This window comes from Conger conger, chromosome 6 (genome assembly GCF_963514075.1).
Source record: "Conger conger chromosome 6, fConCon1.1, whole genome shotgun sequence".
Lineage (NCBI taxonomy): Eukaryota > Metazoa > Chordata > Actinopteri > Anguilliformes > Congridae > Conger > Conger conger.
In genome coordinates, this window is record NC_083765.1 from 23,590,967 (window position 1) to 23,611,923 (window position 20,957).

The 20,957-nt window shown below is 45.7% G+C and overlaps 1 protein-coding gene across 4 annotated transcripts in view; it reads left to right on the plus strand.

Annotated features, from left to right (window-relative positions):
* Positions 1–20,957, plus strand: part of fgfr3 (fibroblast growth factor receptor 3) — a 61,679-nt gene that overhangs the window by 25,182 nt on the left and 15,540 nt on the right. For 3 of the 4 annotated variants that reach the window (XM_061244590.1, XM_061244589.1, XM_061244591.1), the window contains exons 4-7: positions 3,550–3,615; positions 10,620–10,789; positions 18,541–18,664; positions 19,561–19,751. In XM_061244590.1, the coding sequence (XP_061100574.1) occupies positions 3,550–3,615; positions 10,620–10,789; positions 18,541–18,664; positions 19,561–19,751 (551 nt within the window). The remainder of the gene's footprint in view (positions 1–3,549; positions 3,616–10,619; positions 10,790–18,540; positions 18,665–19,560; positions 19,752–20,957) is intronic. The other variant, XM_061244592.1, reaches the window with a different exon arrangement.

Below are 20,957 nucleotides of genomic sequence, written 5' to 3' on the forward strand. Positions count from 1 at the left end.
TTTCTTACACTGCTGTCACTGTTATTTTCCCTAGCCAATCAGAATCCAGCTAAAACCAGTCTAAATACTTAATGAAATGTAGGTCTTTTGACCGGCAAGGCCATAACCTGCAATGTTCCTTCCTTCCCCCAGTTCACACACATCGCTCATGCGGTCTGACAGTAACTGCTCCACAACCGCCAAACATACTACCTGATAGTTCATTGATATGGGGAAGCCTTTTGGCTAGTGCTGAAGGTGCGTGACTGGGACCCGGAAGGTCGGTGGTTCAAGCCCCGGTGTAGCCACAATATGATCTGCACAGCTGTTGGGCCCTTGAGCAAGGCCCTTAACCACACATTGCTCCAGGAGGGACTGTCCCCTGCTTAGTCTAATGATCTGTAAGAAAAGCATCAGCTAAATAACAAATTATTATTATTATATAATATTTGATTATTGCCACTGATTGGCTGGAGATTGAACTCGCCTGGTGACCCAGGTCCTGATTGGAGGGGAGGAATGTAAACTGGCAGCTCTACCGCCCTCAAGGGCCAGGTTAGTGTTAGCATATCTCCTCGACGAGCAGCTTTCCTGTGGGAAACAATGCTTTCTCAGACTAAATGTTATGCATAAAGGTATGCTAAAGTGTATGACACATTCAAAAGAAATGCACATAGCCTGTTCAAGCACACAACAGCAGTCTGTGACGTGGAGACGATTGCACCGTCGAGCCAAGGTGTGCAGGCTTACAGACAGCACTCGCTAATTAGCCTGTGGGAAAATGGCATCAGTGCTGTGGGTGGAGATTCTCGCATTGTGACTAAGAGGACATGAATGCAGAGCGTCTTTTTATTCCTCCGCTTTGGGAACGCAGCAGGCTGTTTGGTGGCTGCATGTCCACTGTTTACCCTTCCATTATTGCACACGTTCCTCTCTTAAAACATATGATAAAAGCTCTTGAGTTGGACCCTCCTCTATAATGTGAGAGATGTTCTTCCACTGGTCGAGAGGCTGGGATTTTTAATGACCCATTTTGTTTTTCTTCCTTCTATTTTTATTGTTATTCTCCTTTTCTCGTACTCGTCATTTTTGCTATGCTTTTATCTTTTGTAAAACATGTTAAATTGTACTTGCTTGTATAAAATGTGCTACATAAATAAAGGTTATTATTATAGTTATTATTACTATTATTAGTGATTGTATTAAGGTCTGTCACTGGGGCCCTATCAGATCAGTGCAGTGCAGTTTCTGCAGTCTTTGTTCATACTGAAAGTGTGTTGGAGACCTTTAGCCTTCACCCAGTGGTATGGATAATATTGTTTCACCCAGAGGAAAGCTTAGTGTTTGTTTGAGCTCCACTCGGAGGTAAAGATAGCCTTGTTTCTGCAGCTGTAAAGTTAGTGTTGTTTCTCCAGAGGTGAAGTTAGCCTTGTTTCAGCCAGAGGTAAAGTTAATGTTTTGCCTTCAGCGGGAGGGTTAGCCTTGTTCCTGCAGCGGTAAAGTTTGTGTTGATTCTCCAGAGATAAAGTTAGCGTTGTTCCTCTAACTCAGTGCCATGGTGGGCTGTGTGTATGCTGGTTTTTATTGCAGCCTCAGATCTCGGTGGTATAATTAGTTCCTATATTTGCTGAATTAGGGCTGTAGGTTTGCACATAATGCAAAAAAGTGAAATGTGTCATTTGTGTGAATAATATAACTGTTGCATATATTCTGTGATACAATGCAGCTAAAACCAAGTGTTGGTTCTCTAGAGGTAAAGTTAGCGTTTTTTACCAGAGGTAAAGTTAGCGTTGTTCTCCCGTGGTAAAGTTAGCGTTGTTCTCCAGAGGTAAAGTTGGCGCTGTAGCATTGTCGGAGGCTTGGCTCAGTGTGAAAGTTGGCGGTACTGCAGCCGCGCGCTCCTGGTTCCACGCCCACCGCGCGGCGGTATCGGGCCCCTTTGTTGCGCTCTCAGGCCGAGAGCCCGCGACTCCGCTTCTGTTCATCCGCCAACTTCAGCCGAGCCCGCCCCCGCACACACACCGCAGACCGGAGGCCCCCCGCCCGCCCAGACAGTCCCGCTAGCCTTCCTGTTTTCACAATAAACAACAAACTGCGGAAAAAGACGCCGCTGATATGTCACGGCATAAGGAGCCAATTGTTCAAGGCCAATATGGCCAGTGTGTTTCTTTAAAGAACTGTGAACGGGTAGCAGGGAGCATAGGGAGGGGGGCTTGCGACAGTTTAATTTGCCTCATTTCCCTGTAAATTCACAGTACCAGCTGAGCCCGTTATTGACAATTCATTACAAAGCAATTAGGCTGAAAGGCTGCATCATTGAAAACAGATGGGGTGGCGAGGAATTAGAAACGTCGCTCCCGCGTATGCACTGGGAACACCGCCAGGAGACCGGAGACTTTTCCAAGCCTTTATCAGAGACGGACTGCACTGCAGCACCACCTCTCAGATCCACGCACCGGCCCCGGTTTCTGCTGTTAAGGAGACTGTTGCAACAACCCTATACTTTGTTTTTGCCGTGCCTTAAGCACACGTCTCTGCTTGACGCAAATCAAGGCGAACGCTGTGTTCTTCTTTAAATATTTGAGTAAGGTGTCAGGTATTTAAAAGAGATACGTCTCCAACCTTGGACTCTGTCCATTTTACAAGTAGCCCTGAAGGCAGTTTTGGTAGCGCACGGTTGCAGAAGTGGTTTTCACACCGACTGCAGGGTAAGCCACAAAAGAGAAAGATGATTTTGGTTTTGTTTGTCAATCAGCCGCTTCTTAAGACTGAGCTAAGAAAATACGTGTCCTTGTCACCTGGGGCAACACTGTTGAATACACCCATTATGCTCAACGTGAATTAAAGAGATCAGGTTTGGCCTTGACAGAAATCTCAACACAATGTGATTCGCCCAACCTGTGCTGACATCTGGCTCTCATTAACCTTCATGCAAAATCGCAGCAGTGACTTCAAGGTCAGACAGATTAACTGTCAATGGAGGTTTCTGTCGCTGAAAGACTCAACAAGACGCCACAGAACAAAGGTGCATTTGTAACTTTCGAGTAATGTTCCACCGCAAGCGCACACATAAATTGTCTGCCACCCCTTAGACCACCGGTGGTATGAATGCTATTTCGAACGATTATTTTAAAGTAAGCAGATTCTTATCAAAACATTTGATTTTACTGCACGTCCGCGTGTTTGGTTTACGATAAAGGACTGCAGTGTATGGGAGAGGAATGGGCCCAGTCATTGCGGAGGTTCTTAAACACAAACATACCCAGAGTTACATTTCCCTCCACCACGCCAGTCCATTCCAACACTTACACTCAAAATGGCTGACTTTGAAGTCACTCTTAATCACAGTATCATTCCTTCTCCTAGAGTCCAGCCATTCCTCTGCAAACAGCAGCACTTTATTCAGAGGTTCATGTAAACATAGGAAGTAAAATGAAGTTTAAAGTGAGGTTGGTTTCTTATTGGCCATTTACAAATTTGGTCAAGTGATCGATTCCAATTTCATGTCTTGGACACCCCGATGACTGGCAAAAAAGACAACTTTGTGTCTTTGTGTCTTTCTCTTCATAGATTCCTTGTCCTCTGGGGATGATGAAGACTACGATGAAGAGTCGGACGATGGAGGTAATGGAAATGGTGTGTTCTACATTTCACCTTTTCATAATGCATTTGTGGAAAGTGCGCCCGCATAAGAGACCTATTGTCACTCTCTCCAGAGATACTTTAATAAGAGACATGTCAGGTGGTAGGATTAGCCATTACACTCATATAAATTAATAGTAGCAACAGTTAGATTATGGGTAATTCTGTAACAAAGGAGTGCTCAGCCTGTAACTTGCCAAAATAAATAAATGGTCAATTGGGAAATTATTTAGGGCACTACTTAAACCCTGATAACAATGACTGTAAATCTAAATTTCTTCCCATCTGGAGAATAAGGCATGAATGTAATAAGTATCCAGTCAGCAAAGCGGTTTTGACATGATGTTGCACTTTTTCAGCTGAAACCTTTTTCAACAGAAGACCAAGTGCAACGATTTTATAACGTGCTATGCTAGCACTACTGAATGCCATCATACATTGTATCTGCACCTGTTGAGGTATCTCTAATAAAAGTATCTCTGTTCCCTCTCTTTCACTCTTGTGCTCCCCCCTAACATGTCCTGGTTAAACATTGACCCTTCAGTCAATAGTTCCTCCAGCGAAACACATTTCTTTACTTTCGGGGTGGAGGTTGCCGCCGTTCTCATTTGTGTTTTATTGAGGGAGAGATATTGGCTTTTCCATTCCAATAAAAGTGGTTCTGTGCTTTCTGCATGCTTGGACCTGAGCTAGGTGTCAGTGAAGGAATGGCCCTAAGCTGGATGGAGAGTATTTGCCCAATCAGCTACAGTCTTAAACAATAGCCTTTTGATAGAGCGTCTTACTGCCTTAATTAACCAGTCAGATGCTTGATGTTGGTTCTTAACCAGTCAGCTGCTAGATGGCTGAGTTGCAAACAAGCAGGGCATAGAACTGGAGTAGAATTTTATAGTAACTTGCGCAGCTAAGTGTTCATGCATGTCTTAGCTCATTCATAGCCATCCCATCCCGTTGTACTGTCTGGCTGTTTCAAACGGCAGGTGACCTGGTCCATTGTTTAAATTTCACACTTCTGTCTCATATTTCAGCCAATTGATGTTTAATATGTAAGCATGAATTGCCCTCAGGTTTGTGTGCTAAGTTTTATTTTACCACGATTTGAAAATGGAGATGTGGACAGAGGTGTACTGTTTCTGAATTCTGATTTGCCAGTTTATCTCCTCACAGCTAGAATGGAATATATTAGTTCTCATCATACAGGAGCTCAAGGCTGGCTCAAACCTCAGGTTGCACATGCTAAAACAGAATTAGGGAAGACTGCTGTTTGCGTTTTGGATTGAGTTGCAGTGCATTGAAAAAATTGATGAATTTTTGCCACTAAAAGAATTCCAGGCATTGCTTACGAATCGTGTATAATTTGAATGTATTTCCTTTAAAATTATTTACTTAATGCTTGGGAAACTTAACAAAATTATTATTTTATTACCTCGCTATTCTTTTCTTCTTGTTTCTTGTTTGTCATTTTATTTCTTTAATAATTTCTTGCCCTTGTAACTCAGCACCATTGAAACTGAGGGTCTCTCGCTCAAGGTGTCACTGCTATATATCATAAATAAAGGTCGATGAAGACAAATGGTAATTCAGCCTAGTGGTTTGCTCATGCTGAGAGAGCTGGGTAAGACTTCTCGATGTTGAGATTAATACACTACACTACACCCTTACATTTTCATTGGGTTTATTTCTTTCCCTGAGAAGTCTTGTGTCTCGGAGTGAATTCGCGGGCGGATATTAATCGAACGGCTCCCCGCCAGCTTGGGGCGAAGATGCCCTGAATATTATCCGTCCTCGTGACTGTCGTTTCGCTCGGTCCCAGGGCTCTGTGGTTCCAGAGCGGGGATTAGGCTAATCCTAAAACCTTTTTCCTTAATGTCCGCTAATCCGCCGCTAATTAGCCGACAGCCAGGGCTCCTCCTCCCTTGTGACAGTGTAGCCACGGTAACTCTGGGAAGAGTGGCCCCTGAGCTCCAGATCACCAGCGTGTTAGCCATCAGCTTAGCCACCCGCTGTCGCACCATCACTGGGGGAAAGCTGCCGCAAATGAGCTCGCTGTATAATCCTTTTGTCTGATCATGGAGTCATGTTTTGCCCCCTCATTGTCAGACAAGTAATCTGTCTGATAAAGGACCGAAGAAGTCACAGGTAGATGTGAGAGATAGAAAGGAAAATACCCAACACACTACATGCCAGCTTTTGACTCTGAGGAAGATGTCTTTTGACGTTGGTCTTCCCTGTCCATTAAACAGGGTCCATTTCTCTGAGCTCTGTGTGCTTTTATTTCAGGCTAATCCCTGTTGTCCGGGTAGGGAGTCTTATATATAGATACTTATACTTTACTGAACCCTGTGGGGTAACTCTGCATTTGACCTATCCTAGTTACTTAGGAGTAGTGGGCAAGTGCCTGGGGACCAACTCCAGTTTTGAGGCCCGTGCCTTGGTCCAGGGGAACAGCAGGAGTACATCTAACCTGATGTGCCTGTGTTTCGGAGAGCCAGGGCCTCCTAAGGCAAGCCTCACTCTGGAATGACCCGCAGTTAGCTGCACTTGGTCTATGTTTAGCGGCAGTTTACTCAGTACTTGGTGTGACGGTGACTGCGCTGTGCGTGATTGGCCGCTTCCCCGCTTGGCCTGCAGCCTAGGCCCCATTTACCGCGCGGACCCACAGGGCACCTCCTGCCCTTTCCCAACGAGCCGCTACCGAACGCTCATACCCGTCTCAGTCATTAAAATATCTCTGCCTAATCTTCCCCGCTCTGCACCCCTGTTATGCGCTCCTTGTTTATCCTGGCCCAGGAGGAAAAATAAATAAAAAACTCGGCCTGTTCGTTCGTCGGCGAGGGGCGATGTTTGAATAGCGTCCCCCCAGGCCCGACCGCGTGCGCTTCAAAGGGCCGGGAGTTAATCTGCGGTGAGATCTGCCCGCGTGCGAGCAGGCGTCGGCGAAGGCAAATTACTCAATTACCCACGATCCCGTCTGCTTTAAATCTCGCCCCCCTTTAGACCCAGGCCCTGAGCCTGCGTCCCCGAGTTCAGCAAATCGTTCCCAGTAAACGGCTGTGAACCACCCCCCCACCCCCCCATCGGCCCCTCCACAGTCACGGTCCCCTGACCCTGGAAGGCCCTGTCGGAGAGAATGGGAGAACAGAGAAAATTGCTCTCTGAATTGCTCGGCGGAACGGCGTCGAGTCTGAGCAGCCGAGCGCTGAAAGCGGTCTTTTAGCGGTTCACTGAAATACCTACAGAGAGGGCCGGGGAGAGGGGCTGCTGTGTGGAGGGGATGTCTGTCTTCCCCCGACCCAACGGCACAGGAGCACCGCATATCCACCTGCCGCTGCAGACGTGGACCAGGGAGCCCCGCTTAGCCCGGACACCGGACACATCTTCCTGTCCTTCCTTTATCCATGGGTGGCCGGGTAGCCTAGTGTTTGGGTGTTCGACTGGCCACTGGTTCGAGCCCCTGGTTGGCATCTGGAGACATTAAGTTTTGTCCCTAAACTGAATAAGAAGGCTGCCATTTGGCCCTTAACCCAAAAACTGCTTTGGGATCTTAAAAAAAGAAGAAACCCGTGCTTCAGAGTTTGGGGGATGGGGTCCCAGTGGCTGCAGACGTGTGTAAGATTCCTCTCCTTCCCATCAGCCCGGCGTGCGACTGTACGCCGGGGAGGAAATTCCTCCCTCCCAATTACGCCCGGCGCTGCAGATCACAGATATTCCCACTTTAATGGGATTCAGTCGGGCTAAGGGGGTGGGGGAGGGGGGTGTTTGGCGTGCGCCTCTTTTGTACGTAACATGAGGCATTTTTCCCTCTCTTCGTGCCCCTTTTTGGTATTTTTGGTTGATGTTTATTTTCAATGTTCTGCCTACAAAAGGAGGGGTAGAGTGCCTACAAAAATAAGTGGAGAAGGGCTTTCGTTTCGGCCTGGTTTCACAGCAGATGCACTCTTCGAGTGAGAGAGATAGCGGGGAGTCTCAGCTTAAAGATGGGCACGCTTTTACTGTGGAATATTTTTGTCATTCTGTGTGCACATTTATTGAGGAATACTTTCGTGGTTCCATACCCACTTTTATTGAGGAATATTTTTGTTTAAAGCAGACCAATTGAAAGTTATCGGTGCCGTTGCGTATAGTGAGTGAAACGGGGTGGTGAGACACCACAGACTGATACTGAGGGTAATCTGCCGGGGCAGTGACCGCAGCAATGCTCATCGCACACCATACTTAGACAAGAGCCTCCGTTTCTCTCTGAAAATGTACCACACCCCATACCACCCCACCCCTTTTCTACTGTACCTCACTCTCTCCCTTTGAGGGCCCAGCTCACCTCCCATAGATGGATCAACACCCCCCCCCCACCCACACTGAGGTAGAATTAGAGATATTTGGGGGGCACCTTACATTATTTCACATTTTTGCAGTTAGAAGAGGTCCCTATGTACCGAGAGGCAGACATACAGAGATGACTTTTTAAAAATCCATTTATATGACATTTTACCACAGCAACCCCGTAACTGCTGTACTAGCCAGTTGCCTCCTCCCTTCGCTGCTCCTTAGCAGCAGCTGTTAGAAAACTCTGAGAAGGTCACGGGGCCGTGTTTGTTTACGTTTCTCTATGAGCGGCACCTGATTTCGCTTTATCGTTTGGCGCTCGGCGGGGTGTGTTTGGCCTACTCCCGCTGGTCGAGGGTGACACCATGTTTGAAAAAGAACCCAGGGCGTTGGGCAGGGCGGTCCCTTAAATAAGAGAGCGTGGGGAACGAGGGCTTCGCAGATACAGGCCAAAACTTTAGCCCCTGAGTGCAGTTTTGTATACCTCAGCCCTGAGACGTCTGCATTCAGTGGGACACTCTGAAAATAAATATATATCTTTACGTAATGGACAAAGACTAATGCCAAATCTCTGCAAGAAGTGGCGGTTACAGTTTACATTTACGTTCGTCTCCCCAAAGAGGGGAGGAGAGGGGAGCTGTTTAAATAGAGGTGTTTCACACCGCCTCCTGGGGTTTCTGCTCCAAACAAACCGCCATTCAGAGCAAAAATAACCCTTCCCTGCCCTCCGCCACCAAGTCCCAAGGAGCTTCACCCATGAACTGAGAAAGCCTTCTCCTCTCAGGAAAGACACAGCTTTATTCCCCGGAACCAGAATGGATTTACCGGCCACCTCTGGCAGCTTCCGCCCTGAGGGACAAACACTGAAACACTCTACTAAGACTACAGACTACCAAGACCTGCTGTCGGCTGAACTGCATTTTCCTGGCTGCTCTAAACTTGCAAATATGAAAATGTATGTAGCCTACGTGTGGTTAAATATGGGTCGTCTGAGATGGGTATGCTGCATACATCTTAGATTTATTCTCTGTAAACACTTTTTTGCACGAGCAGCCACAGAATCTGGGCTTGCTTTTTTGGATTGTACCGCCCCTCCACGGAGTTGGCGCCCTGCAGTAATAAGCTTGATCGTCTCACTGGAAACTTTGCTTCTCCTCATTAAGGCTGAATCAGATTCTCTGTCACATGCATGAACAAATGAAGAATTTCCTCAACATTTTAAGGCCTTTTTTCCAGTCATTTACTGCAGTGGTGAAGTGGAAGAGTTGTAGAACCTGTGTAGTCAAAAAGCCTTGGTTTTATTTTAGATGTTCTTACAGGCATTGAGAGGATTTTCCTTATAAAGAAGTACACATTAGTATAAAAGTGATGTGCCTGCATACATAATCTAAACAGGATGTAATGAGTTAGCCACTGGTGGGGTTTCTTTTTCCTGTAGAGATTCTGCTGCACTTTGGGTTGGCTAAGGTTTCTCCTCCTTGGTGCCACTGTCCAATCAGAGCCTCCTGTTAGCACGGGAGCGGTGCTTTGAGCACAGATGCTAACATTACCAATTAGCATCCCAATTTTTAATTATCTTAGGCCCCCTGCCATTACATAAGTGCTGCAAATGTTGTTTTAATGATGAAAACACATCTGCCAAGCCACCAGTCCGCAGTACCCGATGAAAACGCACTCCTCTCTTAATCTAACGCAAACCAGGGGACAGAGTGCCTCTCATCGAAAATGTAAAGAGGCTGAATGAAACCAATGAGGATTTGCTTGTAGAGCTTTAGACCGAACCCTTGGAGGACAAGGTTTTCTTCAGAACGTGTGTTTGTTGTTCAAACATTGGGGGGGGATTGGGGGGGAGGGGCTGAAAGCATACTCCGTCCGGAGTGCTTCTCAGCAGGGCCCGGTCGTAACAGTGTGAGGTGGGTTCTGAATGGGGGCCATTGTGCATTTCAGGGGTACGGGTCTCTACAGAACTGGAAGGGCCCATGTTAAAACACGCCAAAAAACAAACTCTTGGATGACAGAATTCAGAATGGTTCATTTTAAGAGCAAAGAGTCAAACTGTTCTTTGTCGAGTTTTGTTAGATCCCCATGGTGGGGTCGTTCTGCAATAATTCTGTGTATTTCTTGTGACAATTACCAGAAAAACAAGCATAGCATCTTTTAGCATACTCCATCTGAAACATTCTGAACAGTTTCCTATTCCAAAATAAAATATGGTCATTATAACTTGATGAATAGTTATAAAGGCTTTGATCACTCATTCTTTTAGTTTTGTTATTTCTTATTATGTCTGCATGTCAGTGCTGGACTATATCCATCTTTTATGAATTATGTTTCTGAATTTTATGAGGTAATTTGTGTTTTTTATTTTTATGCGAGAATGTTTCTGTGATTCTATCCTGTAGGAATTTACTCACTTACTGACAAATCCTCTTTGAGAATAGAATTTTGACTCTGTTACTCACAAATGCAAGCATTATTATTATTTTTAAGTTTGACAAGGTCATGCTTGGAGATGTCAACAAACCATGTTCATGAAATAAAAAGGTTGAATTTAATTCAAAACCGCCAAAAAAAGGCAGATGTTGACGGACTCCAGGCCTAAATGTGTGTGCTTTGATTGAGTCCCCTGTGCCCGAGAGTGCCGCGTGGGTAATGTAGTTCTCGTCTCCCTGCAGAAGCCCCGTACTGGACCCGGCCGGACCGCATGGAGAAGAAGCTGCTTGCCGTGCCGGCGGCAAACACGGTGAAGTTCCGCTGCGCCGCAGCGGGGAACCCCACCCCCACCATCCACTGGCTGAAGAACGGGAAGGAGTTTAAGGGCGAGCAGAGGATGGGCGGCATCAAGGTGAGTCAGAAATCTATCACTACATTAAGCTACATTGTACTACACTACATTACATTACATTAAGCTACATTATACTACTCTACATTACATTACGTTAAGCTACATTATACTACACTACATTACACTACATTAAGCTACATTATACTACTCTACATTACATTATGTTAAGCTACATTATACTACACTACATGACACTACATTAAGCTACGTTATATTACACTACATGACACTACATTAAGCTACGTTATATTACACTACATTACATTACATTAAGCTACGTTATATTATACTACATTACATTACATTAAGCTACGTTATATTACACTACACTGCATTACATTAAGCTACGTTATACTGTACTACATTGCATTATGTTAAGCTACATTATACTACACTACATTACACTACATTAAGCTACGTTATATTACACTACATGACACTACATTAAGCTACGTTATATTACACTACATTACATTACATTAAGCTACGTTATACTACACTACATTACATTACATTAAGCTACGTTATACTATACTACATTACATTACGTTAAGCTACGTTATACTACACTACATTACATTACATTAAGCTACGTTATACTACATTACATTACATTAAGCTATGTTATACTACACTACATTACATTACATTAAGCTACGTTATACTACACTACATTACATTACATTAAGCTACGTTATACTACACTACATTACATTACATTAAGCTATGTAATATTACACTACATTACATTACATTACACTCAACTACATCATATTATATTACTCGACACTATATCATATATTACATTACACTACATCACATTATATTGCACTCTACTACATTACAATTGTCCCATGTCACGTACCTACAATTTTCATGTGAAAACACAAATGGGATTATTTTTGTAGTGTAGTGTGTGTAGTCTTCACAAGTTGTGTGTTCCATTACATCCCTTTCTCTCTTTCTCTCTATCTCTTTCTCCATCTTGCATTTGTCCTCCCATCCCTCTGTCTTACATCAGATCTCTCCCTCTGTCCTGCATGAATTATCAGTCCAGGGGATTCTTCTCCAGTCAGTGTCTATTCTGATGAGATCCCTCTCAAATGAACTGGCTCAGAGTGGCTTAGTGTTCAAAGGGAAGGAGTGCCTCTTGGTGTAGACAGTTCACCAAGGCTCCCTTCTCTTATAACATCTCAATTATTCCATTCCTGCTCTGCCAAAAATAAATCTATTCAAATGTCAATGTCGGCCTTTTCCATATTATTCAAATAATTTTCTGTGATGCAAAAGTACTGTGTACCGTCCAGCTGATTCTCTGTGCTGTCTCGCAAATTCTCCATAATTTACAGAAATACAGAGGGACAGCTGTGAAATGTAGTCGTGTCAAGCAAACCAGCGTTAAGGAAAGCGCTTCATGCTGTCTTTTCCCCCTACATTGGAGTTGCTATTCTGGCTCTTCCAAGTTTGCTTATTCTGCCTGTTACACCGAAGTTAATATATTTTTTATGTATTATTATTATTTTAGGGGGTTTTCAGCTTTATTTGGACAGTACAGGGATAGTCTCTAGCCTAATGGCTAAGGTACAGTATATGACTGGGACCCAGAAGGTTGGTGGTTCAAGCCCCGGTGTAGGCACGATAAGATCCTCACAGCTGCTGGGCCCTTGAGCAAGGCCCTTAACTCCACATTGCTCCAGGGAGATTGTCCCCTACTTAATCTCAGCAACTGCAAGTCGCTTTGGATAAAAGCTAAATAAAAGCTAAATAAGTGTAATGTGCAGTGTATAAAGACAAGAAGAGAGGGAAAGACATAAAGAGAATAAAGTTTCTCGCCATGAGCATGTGGATCATGCTGTACAGGCTACACCACTGGAGAAGTTAACACCTTACAGAGTGGTTACAGAATAGTTAGTTAAAGTGTAACGGAGCTACGTTGTTTAGAGTCGTTGTTTAGAGTGTTATTGAGGGGTTGAGTACTTATTGATTTAGCTGATGGTTTTACCGTCACGAACATCCTTATTTGCAGTTGTAACAGGGCGGTTGTTTTGCTCCTTACGGGCAGCTGTGGCCCAATGGCCTGAGAGTGGAGGCGGGGCTTAAGGGAATGAGATGGCCCAGTTTGCTCAGAGCAGCCATTTTATGGGTTTATGGGGAGGCGCCGTTTACGCGTGTTCTTAGGTATTGTGTTGGGGACAGCAGGCTTTATACAGCTTCTCGTATTCCGCTGCATAGTTTCTGTCTCTGTTTCTGTGGGTGTTGCTGATGTGACCCAGCATTCTCCTTTTAGCATCTGCAAACAGCAGCTATCCAGGGACAGATTACTGAGGTTGGTTTACATTCCTCCCTGTCTTTAGCAGATGCTCTTATCCACAACAGCTCACGCAGCTTATAATTTTACACACTGTCCATTTTGTACAGCTGGATATTTACCCAGCAAATTCAGGATACCTCTGCTCAAGCCAGGGGTGTCCAATCTTAGCCGAAAATGCCATCTTCATTGAAGACCATGATTAGTTAATTGGTTGAACCTGCACCCACACCGGCCTTTTCAGGTTTAGACACCCCTGGCTCAAGGGTACACGCCCTGTGTAGCCATGATCAAATCTGCACAGCTGTTGGGCCCTTGTGCTAGGCCCTTAACTCTTAATTGCTCCAGGGGGATTGTTGCTTAGTCTAATCGAGTGTAAGTTGCTTTGGGAAAAAGTGTCAGCTAAATAACTAAATTATTATAAATACAACAGCAGTGTCCCGCCTGGGAATTGAACCTACAACTGCTGAGTTACCGCCCAACTTCTGCAGCAGCTGCACCATATCTGAAACAGCACCTCCTGATACTGAGCAGAAATCTGGGACTGCACTGACATTTATGAGCAGGATCAGCCCCGTGTGATGTCACATCTCATTTTGGAACAGGGTCCTACAGTATGTGCTGTGGGATGCCCTACAGTGCTGACCTGGGGTTAGCTGTAGTTTGATTAAAGGCTGTTAAAGTCAGACTGTGCTTTAAGCCAATCACAGAGGAGCACATCCTACTCTGGGGTGTCATGCCTGGCAGGGTCGAAAAGCCTCTTTGCTTTTAGGCCAATGAGCCATATCTTACTCGGGTCTGACTGCGTCTGGAGATAGAGATGTCTCCATAGCCCCTGCTGATAGCATTATTCCCCCCCCCAAAAAAAAACCCACACACCCAAACCCCCCATACATGCTCCATTATCAGGGCTCACAGGCCCAAAGTTGACCTTGAGAAAAATAAATGGGGTGACAGGCCTGCCCCCTGCCCTCACACCCCATCTACCCCCCCCCCCCCCCACGGATCGTCATGGTGACAAGCGAGCTAATGGGATTCGTTGACAAGGTCTGTGGCACCCCCAAAATAAAGAAACGGGGGGGTCAGGGTTGAAACTGACAGGCTTTAGTTTTTCCGTCCCATACAAAAGCTGTCATCCTGGCAGGCGGGCGTCCGTCCCGTGATGAGTTCATCTGACGAGCCAGGAGCCACGGCTGACAGCCGCACAAAGACGCCATGAAATCTCAATCCCCCTCGCCCCTCGCTGGGGGCCAAAGTTCCCCCGCTCCTCTCCCCTCCGCGTGCATATTAATGCGGCCTGCGGACCGCTGATACGATCGCTTTGGCAACCCTGAAGAGTGATCAATGTTGAGCTTTCAGAAGGGGCCGACGTCGACGGCAACCGTCTGTTTGCTCAAGCCCTGTCTGTGCCTGGCGAGCTTTCTCCTCATTAACTTCAGGATTGATTAGCTTCAGTTAACAGCCGCTCGTTAGATAGCAGGCGTGGAGAAATCGCCCTTCTCTCGGAAAACGTAAACTTTCTGTGCAAGCTGATGATGTGGAATTTGAGGGTCTGTTTGGTCTGTAGCAGAGATATCAGGTGTAGGAGATTGGTGTAACAGGTCCATGGTCCTGTTGAGATTCCATTGAGAGCCTCGTGCATGAAGTTTAACTTAACAATTTCTTAATTTAGTCTCCTGTCGTGGGATTTTCCATTGTAAATAATAATCATTTGGCTGTTGTGGTGCGCATCCAATAGTCTTCCTCGACATATCCAAACATATCCAAACTTGGAGCAGTTCAACAGCTCTACAGTTGGCACTGTTTTACATGTGATCTTGGGCTTGTAACTTGCAGGTTAAAATCCCTGGCAGACGGTTGTACTTGTATCCATGGGAAAGGTACTTTAGCTGAAATTCTGTAATAAAAAATACAGCTGTATAAATTGACAGTGTATGAAAACGTCAGCTCTGTAAGTCAGTTTGAATAATCGTGTCTGTGAAAGAAAAATAAATAACTGAAAAATGTTCTGAAACGTTTAGCCGGTGTCTGACGGAGAGGCGGTTAACTGACAGCGATGGTGTTGATTTATCGAGCACAAACACCCGGGAAGCTGAGGTGGAGAGATGACTAATTGAAATATTCACGGCTAACGCCGAAAGATCACAATAATGAGTTTGTGCCGTTGTCACGTCTGAATGTACAACCCCTGCCCGAGGGGTTGAAGGTCAGCGGGGGTCAAAGGTCGTTTCTCTATTGAGCTATCAGTGGAGGGGCTCAGTGGGTATTTGACAGACTTTAAATGGGACCGATGCACCCATCCAGGAAGCCTGGCTTTTGTTGTCCTGACATATGGCAAGCAGGGTGTGGGACAGTCTTTGAACGCTCAACCAATGCAGTGCAAGCGTTACACTGCCGCCGTACTTTGCCTTAGTTCAGTAACTGTTTCAGGCTGTTCTCAATCGTCCCTAAAACAGATGTATTTGTAGTTTTGTTTGTGTAATCGATGCCTGTTGTTTTTTTTTTTGTTAAATGGCATGTGTGTTCTACACATTTACACGAACAGTAATTTATCCGGTAGCTTTGTTTTCAGGACATAAATTCAAGCTTTGGTTCTTGAACATTGGAAAGTTCTAGAATATAAACAAAAGTAAGGATGAGAGTAACTGACTTTCAGAGAAAAAGGTAGAACTATTACACTAAATGGGGCATTTAGATCGAACCACGATCTGCATCATGTTCTGACCGATAGGATTCCACTAAGTCCTTTGTTTATTTGACTTTTCTTACTTACCCTAAGTAAGGCTATCTGTATGTACACTGTATCTGTGTATGCAGTGGCAATCTGCATGCATTTGCAGAGGCTATCTCTGTGTATTTGCAGGGGCCATGCCACTGGCTCCGTGCTCCTATAAGTGTGTGTGTCACACAGGACTGCCTTCATGGAGATCCTGTTCTGCCTGGGATAACTGACCGGCACACACACCGGTCGGCAGCAATAGCTAAATAAATGTTTGGAGACGCTGTTTTAACAGCCGTGCAGATAGTTCTGGCACCCGTGATATCAGTTTACTCTCACTGGGTCAAATTAAACCCAGCTATCACTGTAGTTTCGGCTCCAGTTTGACAGCAGCATAAATCGACAGTAACAGCCCCCATGAAGCAGTGTGTAAAATGGGATATTTTGTTAACTGAAGATTGAAAACCTTTTTGCATCATCAGAGCCCGTATTTTCTGTAGTTTCTTGGTCGGTTTGACGTGATGTTTGTTCCCCTGCTACCACGGAAACATGGAGACATCAGCAGTTTTAAACAGTTTTTGACTTAAGGAGTAAGCTCCTTAATTAAATAATCCTGTTTGGAATCTTTAATATTGCGAAAGCCTCGTTTGCACATAGCATTAGGGTTGACCTGCTTGTGGTTCAGCAGCCTGGGATTAGACCTCTAGTGGCACTACTAATGCAAACCGCCAACACACACACACACACACACACGCATACCCCTCCACCACCCCCTCTAGGCTCATCAACTCTGAAGGATGCTGGGATACCACAGTATACTGCTAATGAAAAATCCTAGAATAAGGTCCGTTGAGAGCCATCAGAAAAGAGGTGTGCACGTGGTACTATACATACAGAATACTGTAGTTTCCAGCAGCTTTCCAGTGGGATTTCCAAGGTTTCTCACACTTTTGGACCCTGGAAAAGCCTGGAACCGCCTGGTAATTCCCGGAAGGTTGCGCGATTCTGGTCTGGCCATGTCCCCAACGGTTTCGGATGAGATGCTGCCTAGCTCTGGAGAAGCGGCGTCCATTTTAGGCGGGGTGGGGTGGGGGCCCACATCAAAGCCTTCCTCACCCAGCCATTTTGTCTCTCCCCGTGAGTAAATATGACACAGGAAAGGCGGCCGGTTCACCATCCTCCGCAAAAGACGACCGAGGTGACGACACCCGATGCTGAGCTTTGTCAGGGACGCAAGAAGAACGTTCCTTCCGGAAGTTTCCATTCCTCAGAAGCGGCACTCTTCAATCGGCTGGCGTGGGCAGCGGCCTACCTCCTCCCCGTTAGTTACAGTGCGGGCACCAGGCCCAGGCCAACGAGCTGGCAGGAGCAGGGCCCTGCAGCCTGTAGCCACGCAACTACGCAGCACACAGGACATAATATTTACACAGCTAAATTTTTTCCGTGACCCCCCCCCTCTGTCAAAGCTCATGGGAGAACGGTCTTCAGCATCCTATTTCATCGTGGTGTCCGCCATGACACAAACTGCCTAATGTCCCCTCAAACTGTCCAACGCAAGGGAAGGGCTCTCAAAACATTGCAACTGTGCTACATGAAATGAGCGCCATTTTGTTGCCCACCCCCCGCCCACCCCCCCATTGACCTCCATTTTGAAGATGCGCTGACCTGGAGTTAGTTTGGTTGCGGTGCTGTGATGACGGCAGCACTAGCACACACCTGGATGTGGGCTCTCTGTTTAGATGTATGCAGGTCAGTCTAATTTGAAATCCACTCATGCCTCATCTACTGCCACTGAGTCGTGAAATCCCCCAAGTTGTCTCAAGTGAACTCTCTTCACTTCTCCTTTTACCCAAAAACAAATTTAACACAGATGTCGCCCCTTCAGATAAGGACGTGTGCACGTCATGTTTATGCTAAAACATTCTGTCCTCTTATGTTATTATTTAGCATTTTTTATTCTCCTGCTTGGAAATACTTTATTTGTGTAATGTGATTAATGAAAGACTTTTGGAATTTTAGAGGGATTTAAAATTCAGAAAAAAATTCCTTAATCGGGTCTCCTGCTTCTGGTCAGTTCTCTGCAGGCTTCTGTGAGTCAATAACAAAACACCATCAGTACCCTGTAGAAACTCTCTTTAATAAACATATTTATCCGTAATATAATGCGCTGTTCTTTACAGAGTAAAATACATTTACAGGTCCTCAGATATCAGATATCAGGTTGAATTCTTAGTTTTGTTTTTTTCCTTGAAAGGTGGCAGGTGGAAAGGTGGTTCAGAGTTAAATATTTAAAGAGTAATTCACACAGGAACGCGATCAGGAAAATTGTAGAGGCTGTGAGGTCTTACTTTCTGAGCATCCATTGTGAATGTCTTTACTTTATTTGACAAAATATATTGGATGGGGCAAAGCAAATATGTACTAAGTGCAATTTAGGGTGAAATAGTCTGATAAAGCGTCTGAGGACTGCTGGTTCGATAAATAGAAATGAAATTAAATGTCTGCTGCTATGAATTTTTCTGAACACACACTTATTTTGTGCTTGGGGTATACACACACACTCACAGCACTGTAACACACACACACACACACACACAGCACTGTAACACACACACAGACGCACACACAGCACTGTAACACACACAGACACACACACAGCACTGTAACACACACACACACACACACACACACAGGACTAACTCACGCTGCTCTCCTCTCTTGCAGCTGAGGCACCAGCAGTGGAGCTTGGTGATGGAGAGTGCGGTCCCGTCGGACCGTGGGAACTACACCTGCGTGGTGCAGAACCCCTATGGCACCATCACACACACCTATCAGCTGGACGTGCTGGGTAAGAGCAATGCGCCATGGGACAAGTCAACCGTCAATGAGACCAGGGTCAAATTTGTAATTGTTTTTTATTTTTTTATTCTTTACTGTGCTTGTCTGGTGCATTGGAACCTATGAAATCCTCTCAGAAAACTCAGACCCTGCCTTCTGGTGCTCTTGGGAGGCTCAGTTGCACCACGCAAGATCAGTCGAGCACATAAAAGTATTTGAATCCAAAACATTTATGTAATTAAATATTTGATCCAGGTGTGCAGTCAACAGGCCTTTATGTCTGCCAGTTACCCTGCTACCTGTTTGTGTCCTAGATTGGGCCACACTTGTAAAAATGTTTCATTTGTCTTCCGCTGTCATTCATTATCCAGAACTGTAGTGAAAATTTTAAGCTGGGCAGATTGAATAATTAAGGGGAGAAGAAGTTGGCATGAAAGCGAGAAACAGACACGACTCTCCTTGCTCACCCCGGTATAATATACAGAACTGAAAGAACTGTGGTTTGCCCTCAGATAAACCACACTAAGGAAACGATCACAGAAAGATGAACTTCCAGATTTATACTGATGAGGTTCTTGTATGCATCTTGCTGCTGGATTAGTCATTAACACTCCCTGGTGCTGGACCAGTAGAACAGTCCTGGGTCAAATAAGTCATCATTTTGGACTCAAATACTTTTCCCCGCCTTACTGAGCTTGTCTGGTGTATCGCAACCTATAAAAATACTCTCAAAAAGTGCAAACCCTTCTGGTCCTCTTAGTTGGCTCAATTGCATCAGGCACCAGGTTTTGAATTAAAAAACAATAGAATTTGACCCAGGTCTGTAGTAGTCATGAAACTGCTATAGCCCCTCTTTATTTTTGTGATGCGATGTCTGCTAATGACCCTCCTCCCCCCCTACCATAGAGCGCTCCCCACACAGGCCCATCCTCCAGGCCGGCCTGCCAGCCAATCAGTCGGTGATGGTGGGCAGTGATGTGGAGTTCCACTGTAAGGTGTACAGCGACGCCCAGCCGCACATCCAGTGGCTCAAGCACATCGAGGTCAACGGCAGCCGCTTCGGGCCCGACGGGGTGCCCTACGTCAACATCCTCAAGGTACGTCCATCAGGTGCATCCTCATTGGCTCAGGCCTGCACCAGGCCTGCTGTGATTGGCCCAGATCTGCCCCAAGGTCTGCTTTGATTGACCCAGAGCTATGCTGGGTCTACCGTTATTGGCTCAGATCTGCTGTGATCGGCTCAATACTGGGTCTATTGTCATTGGCTCACACCTGTGCCAGGTGCACTGTGATTGGCTCAGATCTATGCTGGGCCGACTGTCATTGGCTCAGATCTGCTGTGATTGGCTTAGATATATGCTGAGCCTACTGTCATTGGCTCAGACCAGTGCCAGATGCACTATGATTGGCTCAGGCCTGTAGAGGCTAAAATATGAGGTTAAATATGTTTTATTGGATTAGATGCTGCCCAGGAGACAGAATACAGGCCTGCTGACAGCATTATGAATTATAACCCAGATATATACCCAGTAAATCATCCTGGACCCGTGTCTGTATCCCAGAGCAGCACATAACGCTGCCAGGCGGGCAGGAGTTTCTCCATCCCACCTCCCCTTACCAGACCCATGACTTCTGATTGACCCTCAGCCCGGGAAACTCACGTCAAGTCGCTCCTGTTTTACCCTCAGAGATGGAAAACAATTAAAGCATGTGTGTGTATGAGAGAGAGAGAGAGAGAAGGAGAGAGAGATCATGTGTGTGTGTGTGTGTGTGTGGTATAAATAAAAGTGTGCTGTAATTCCCGGGTTGGGAACGGCAGCATTCCCGGGTGCTGTCCCTGCTCCCGACGGGGCCCGGTTTGAGGCCGGAGACGCCGGGGGTCCAGGGGTTCAGGAGGGTTTGGGCACGGCGCTCCACCGCAGTGCCAGATGGGGATTTTCCAGATGGAGGCGGTGATGTCATCAGCTGTCAGCTCTTGGGCAGAGGAGGCCGCTACATCAGCCATCAAACGCCAGCAGGGCTTTTAAACGGGGTTCTTTTACACGGCGGAGCTTTTTCATGTGGTGCCCTCAGACTTAGAGAACCATGAAGCAGCTACAGCCATTTTCCTGCTTGTGTCACTGACCTATTTTACACATGTGGGAAATGCAAAGGAGGATAAAAGATTAAATGAGACTGTTTATTTCAGCTGAACAAAAGCCTCACCTTGAAAATAGGCGCTGGGTTTTATTTGTGTCGCTTTTTTATTGTTTTTTTGTTTTGTTTTTTTTACGTGACGAGCACAAAGGCGTATCCTAAATAGC